The sequence below is a fragment of the Artemia sp. Qi Xiang Cuo genome, chromosome 5, assembly GCF_049724085.1.
Source record: "Artemia sp. Qi Xiang Cuo chromosome 5, ASM4972408v1, whole genome shotgun sequence".
Classification (NCBI taxonomy): Eukaryota; Metazoa; Arthropoda; class Branchiopoda; order Anostraca; family Artemiidae; genus Artemia; species Artemia sp. Qi Xiang Cuo.
In genome coordinates this window covers 20,296,321-20,303,084 of record NC_142798.1, presented here as the reverse complement: position 1 = coordinate 20,303,084, position 6,764 = coordinate 20,296,321, and the positions used below count along the sequence as shown (strand labels likewise).

General features: G+C 32.6%; 1 protein-coding gene across 1 annotated transcript in view; it reads left to right on the top strand.

The window, feature by feature from the left end:
• Nucleotides 1-1,663: 1,663 nt before the first annotated feature.
• Nucleotides 1,664-6,764, top strand: part of Der-2 (Derlin 2) — a 36,871-nt gene continuing 31,770 nt past the window's right edge. Inside the window, exons 1-2 of the mRNA XM_089089415.1 lie at nt 1,664-1,801; nt 6,671-6,736. Coding sequence (XP_088945541.1) covers nt 1,712-1,801; nt 6,671-6,736 — 156 coding nt within the window. The 5' untranslated portion in view covers nt 1,664-1,711. The remainder of the gene's footprint in view (nt 1,802-6,670; nt 6,737-6,764) is intronic.

Genomic DNA, 6,764 nt, shown 5'->3' with positions numbered 1-6,764 from the left:
GAGGGCTTATTCGAACGGAAATTAAAAGTTCTGGTGCCTTTTTTAAGTGACCAAAAAAATTGGAGGGCAACTTGCCCCCCTCCCACGCTCATTTTTTTCCCAAAGTCACCCAATCAAAATTTTTAGATAGCCATTTTATTCATCTTTGTGGAAAATTTAATTAATATGTCTTTGAGGATGACTTAATCCCCAACAGGTCCCGGAGAAAGGGCGGCAAGTTATAAACCTTACTCATTGTTTACATATAATATTGGTTATTGGGAAGTATACAGGTGTTCTCAGGAGTAATTTGTTTCTAGTGGGGGATCGGGGTCGGAGTACGGATTACGGGAGGATCTTTCCATGGGGGATATTTCCTTGGGGGAAGGAACATTTCTACGAAGGGTGTGCCAGATTTCCCAGCATTATTTAAAAAACGATCAGAAATTCAATAAAAAAAAACAAGTTTTTTTCAACTGAAAATAAGGAGCAGCATTAAAATTTAAAACGAACAGAAACTATTACGTATATGAGAGTGTTTCCCCCCTATTCAATACCTCGATCTTTATGCTGAAGTTTTTTAGTACTTTCAAAATAGCTGTTTACTATAGTTAACCGGCCTTTGTGGTTCAGGGGGTTGTGATTCGAACAAAATTCTAACTTTTTCGTAAAGAGCGAGGTATTGACTAGGGAGAGAAGTCCCTAATTTACGTAATAAAAACATACGAAAATACAAATTTGTTGCGTAATGTATTTCGTAAGTTAAGTCAGAACAAAATTTCGAGAAAGCAAATTAGCCAAAAAAGGAAAATTAATATGCGAATTTCGTGTTAATTATTCAATGTACGGTGAGCCAAAATCAAAGCTGCATTAATTCAAAAACGTTCAGAAATTAAATATAAAAAACAAGTTTTTTTAACTGAAAGTAAGGAGCGACATTAAAACTTGAAACGAACAGAAATTATTCCGTATATGAAAGGGGCTGTCCCCTCCTCAACGCCTCGCTCTTTACGCTAAAGTTTGACTCTGTCTTACAACTTTATTTTTTAAAACAATATAAAACTTTAGCAGAAAGAGCGAGGCGGTGAGGAGGGGACAGCCCCTTTCATATACGGAATAATTTCTGTTAGTTTTAAGTTTTAATGTCGCACCTTACTTTCAGTTAAAAAAAACTTGTTTTTTTTAGTTAATTTCTATAAGAATCCATAGTTTGGATTGCTATTTATATAACCTACACAAACATAGGTTCTAGTTTAGTGGCTTGTCCCTCAGAAGGAAACACTATAAAACTTTGAAAACCACTCGAAAAAAAGTTATATCAAATCATTCCTAAAAGTGTTTTTCTTTAATGTACACCCCCCCCCCCTGCCTCCGTAACTTTGTTCTTCAAATTAATTTATTGACAAACAATCAACGTTTTTTTCTTACGAGGTAAATCACTGAATCAATTCCGTCATATATAATCTCAAAACAAAGTGTCAAGCTGGGAATACTTTAACTCTTTAAGAAAAAACTGTATTGGAATTCAATGCTAATGAGCTTTAAATCGGAAAGTTAATTTGAGCTTTGGGTGCATTCCACGTCAAGGGATTGTTTGTTTCAAACTCAAGTTTCTACGATCTGTGGTTTCTTAAAAAACTTTCTGTATATAGATGGCACTGTATATTGTCTTTTATAAATAACACATCATGCTTAGTAGAAAATAGAAGCAGCTTAAATTGTTATAAATAAAATGGCTCAGCAATTAAGACAGGAATATCTGTTAATACCTCCTGTCACAAGAACTTATTTAACAGCATGTGCAATTACAACTTTAGCTGTTGTGAGTGAATTACTTCTTTTAAGGCTAGGCCTAGTTTATCAATCCCCATAGGGTGGTCAAAGGGTAAATATCTACCAAATCATATTATTGACTTAAGCATAAAGTGAATATACCACTCGATGCTTTTTTTATGCTGATTACAAAAATAGTAATCATTTCTATTGGAAATGAATTTTGACCACCCTCCCATAGGCTATAGCCTATGCCAATTCTGAGTTGGCTGTATATTTCTACAACCGGTAAAATTCTACTTTAGCTACTTTTGGCTATCTTGGAAAGGAGTTTGATTAGGAAAATGAAACTTTCAGGGATAGGTCTGCAGGCTAAAGTATGTCCATGAAAAGTATTTTGAATTGTCTACATCTACTCCTTCTCTCTCTAGAGGGTCCTGACTTTTGATGACCTTTAAAAATCTGTGTGTTATAAAAGTGAAACCTTGTAATATAGATCTTTTGCTTAAAATGAAGTCCAACAAAATTGTTTTCAGCTTCAAAACTTTGCTCAATCCTGATTTATAGAGTTTTAAAGATATGCAAATACATTTTCTAAATTTTGAAAATGAACATTGATATGGCTTAAAATACTACTCAAATAACAGGAATTGTATTTTCAGAACTAAAGCCAGAGAAAAAGAATCTTATAGGCCTAACTGAAAATTAAGGTAAAATGTTGTTTTGTCAAAATTTCAATAGGTATAGACCTGTCATGTAGGCAAATTTCAGGATCCTCTAGAGAGAGAAGGAGAGGAGATATGTACTTCAAAATATGTACCCTACAACCTAATCCTGAATTGGCATATATAGGGGGGGGGGGCTGAAATTAATTTCCGATAGAAATGATTATATATATTTGTAATCAGCATAAAAAAAGGCATCGAATGGTGTAGGCCTATTCACTTTATTCCTAACTCAATAATATGATTTGGTAGAAATTTACTGCCTTTTTTATTCTGATTATCCCCCCCCCCCTAATGTTGAAATATATACCCTGAATTGTCATATATAGGGGGGGGGGCTGAAATTCATTTCCAATATAAATGATTATTATATTTATAATCAGCATAAAAAAAGGCATCAAGTGGTATATTCACTTTATGCATAAGTCAATAATTTGATTTGGTAGATATTTACCGGTCAAAGCCCAAATTTTTGCTCTTCAGTCACTTTTTTCATTTAGGGCCTACTTACCTTTTTTTAAATGTATAGTACAGAAAGATAAATATAAATGCAGAGGGCTAAAGTTTAAAGAATCTCCCTTTGCCAGTACTAGGCTAGGGCCTATCACAGTTTTCTATACTTAGAGATTTGTCTAAAATTACAAGTTAGGCTAATATCTGTCCTATATTAAGCAAATGTTGAAGAAATAGAGGTAAAATTCTGCTTTAGCTACTTTTGACTATCTTGGAAAGGGGTTAGGTTAGGAAAATGAAACTTTCAGGGATGGTCTACTGACTAAGGTATGGGTAATTATTTACCAAATCATATTATTGGGTTACAACTAAAGTGAATATACCACTTGATGCCTTTTTTTATGCACTTTATAAATAAAATAGGCCTAATCATTTTTGTTGGAAAGGATTTTTAGCCCCCACCCCTATATATACCAATTCAGGGTATATATTTGCACATTAGGGGGGTGGGCAGAAAGTTTAAACTTAAATCTCATTTACATCAGAAATAAAATTACCCCACTCCCTTAATGTGCAAATAGCCTATATACCCTCAATTGGTATATATAGGGGGGGGGGGGGCTAAAGTTCATTTCCAACAAAATGATTGTTATATTTGGAAAGAGCATAAAAAAAGGCATTGAGTGGTAGGCTTTATTCATTTTAGTTGTAACTCAATAATATGATTTAGTAAATATTGACTCAATTATGTCCTGAGAAGGTATTTTGAAGTACCTACTTCCACTCTTTCTCCCTCTAGAGGGTCCTGGCCTTTGATGAACTTTAAAAATCTGTGTTTTATAAAAGTGAAACCTTGCAAAATAGGCCTGGCCTAGATCTTCTGCTTAAATGAAGTACAACAAAATTGTTTTCAGCTTCACAACTTTGCTCAGTCCCAATTTATAAGGTTTTAAAGATATGCAAATACATTTCCTAAATTTTGAAAAAAAAACCCCATTAATATGGCTTAAAATTTTAGCCTACTCAAATAACAGGAATCACATTTCCAGAACTAAAGCCAGAGAAAAAGAAATGGATAGGCTAACTGAAAATTAAAGTAAAATGTTGTTTTGTCAAAATTTCAGTAGGTTGAAATTTGACAAAATTTACCTGTCAAGTAGGCAAATTTCAGGACCCACTAGAGGGAGAAGGAGTGGAGGTAGATACTTCAAAATACCTTCCCAGGACATACTTTAGCATGTAGGCCTATCCCTAAAAGTTTCATTTTCCTTACCTAACTCCTTTCCAAGATAGCCAAAAGTAGCTAAAGTAGAATTTTACCAAAATAGATCTACTGCCAAACATTGAGCTGTTTTTAATATCAATGCTCTCCTTCATTTATGCTGCTGTAAATATGTAAGGTAGCCTAGCCAGTTTATTTTACCTGTAAGACAAAAATTGGGTAGAAATAACCCTAGTATTTTGTAAAGATTCACCCTGTGAACAAAACTCTATTTTAACCAAAGAATGGTGCCATTCAATTCCTCATTGAAAACTTAACACTAGGCTATAGAAGCAAAATAGTAAAAAATATTCTTATTTCAAATATATAAGGTGCATTAGATATAATAAGATAAGGTGTAATATGCTTTAAACTAGCCTTAAAATAAGGCAATTACAAGATACATCCTAGATTCAAGCTTGCTCCAAACCATCAACTTTGAAAATAAGCTTTCAAAACAAGATGATAGTTAGGGAAATCTTGGTTGCCTTGATATGGACACCAGGCTGATAACAAGCCAAATCCTTGGATAAGTTTCATTTTTGTGTTTCAAAATGCTTCCTTTGATGCTATCAATAACACAATTTTTTAGATAAATTCTTCACTATTTCAGTTAACAAACTTCTATTAGCTTGTAAAAATACAATTTTTAGCAAGTAATTTTTTTGGGGGACAGCAGGAATACTACTAAAATCTGGAGTCAAACCAAAAGTCATGCATAATATAGCCTAATAGAGCTAAATTCATTTATTGTACAATATTTATGCACATAATACAAATTAAAATATAAAACACATCTCTAAACAATAAGTCATCAGGTTATTTGTTCTATTATTCAAGCCTGTTTTTGTAAAAAAAAAACATAATCCTTCCAGTAAAAATATAATGCTTCCAATTTTATAAGTCAAACTAAGCTAATTTAGGCCAGAGAGATGAAGAAACTCAATGCTGCAAAGCCTCAAGCTAAAAAAAGAGCATGGTGCTTTTTGTGTCTACATTTTTCTTCTGGCTGAGCTAATAATTTGGCTTGTTTTAAGCATTCATAACAAGAGTTGATTAAAGCTTAAGTTATCCTTGTGTTTTTTTTTTTGGTATTCAAGCAAAATCAACAAGTTTAGAAATTACAAGGCTAATTCAAGGCAAAGAAATCTTACATCAGCCATGTTTCCTTGTTGGATTATAGTTATCTTAAAAAAATGGTAATAAAAAATGGGTACTTGTGCATAATACAGACACTTCTACAAAGTCAAGTTTGGTTAATGCTAACGAAATAAAATAAAATAGGATGAATATATAATAATTTAGAAGCAAATTTGGGCTATATATTTGCAAATCAGGGGGGTGGGGGTAAAGCATAGCATATTTTAAATACGTAACCTAACTTAGGTACCTTTTCCCCCTTTAAACCCCAAAAAACAATTGTTTAAATATTGTAACTAATTGAGAAACCATGGCTTTGCAGTCATTTATGTTAGTGGTCTCTTGGGAATAGCTTGTTTGACAGGTTTTTTGTGACTGGTTTCCTTGTACAATATATAAAAGTGTCAATATTATGCACCAGTAGCAAAAAATGTAAAGGTTTATTAGTCTTCTTTGTAATGTTTAACTCACTTGTCAACTATTTAACCATGATAATTACAGGTTTTGCAACTAAGGGAAGGCTGGTATTATGTCATGCTGTTTTGTCTAGTATGTTTGTAAAATTCCATGTGAAGTACAGATATATTTCAGGCTTAAGAATGAGCAGTTACCTTTTTTGACCTTAATAACACTAGTTAAATTTTTTGTATTAAATACTGTGTTAAGTATAAAATGTTTACATATTCTTTAAAACTTATGATCTACAAATAGTTGCTAAAAATTTTAATCCATCTGAAAAAATTCTCCTTTGTTTTCCTCCAAAACATTTATGTTATAGTGGCTATAATGATAGTAGTTTAGTCTTTAGTCATTTTCATTTTTTGAATTGATGTCTTCTATATAGCTTATTTTGACCTATAAATTTATCTACCTTAAATTTAATTGAATTAAATGAATAAATTATTGCTTAATTGACTAATTGAAAATTGAAAACTATTTGCTACATCAGACCAATCATATAATAGTTCTTGGCAGATTTCATGGTGTAAACTGCCTGCCTTACCTCCTTACCTTGCCTTACCTCCTTACTGCCTTACCTCCCAGAGTTGTTTCAGTATTGCATAATTCTTCAGTCCCTTCCCAAGATTGTAGGGACCCCCCCCAGAGCTGATGAAGGAAACAGCTTCAGAAAAATAACTGGTTGAACCTATGCAGAAGAGCATGAATATATTTACAAGTACAATAATAATCAAGCCTGATTTTACCTGATAAGTCAGATAATAACTGTAAAAAAAGAAAAGAAAGTGTAAGCTTGAATACACTACCAAAGAATAATAAATAAAGAATAATATAGAGCAAAAAGAAGGTTTTGGCTATTATAATAACTTTCTATTTTTAGGAATTGCAGCTGGTAACCCCTTTTCAGCTGTACTTCAACCCATATTTAATTTTTGAAAAATACCAGGTAAGGAATAGCTCTTTACTTCCCATTA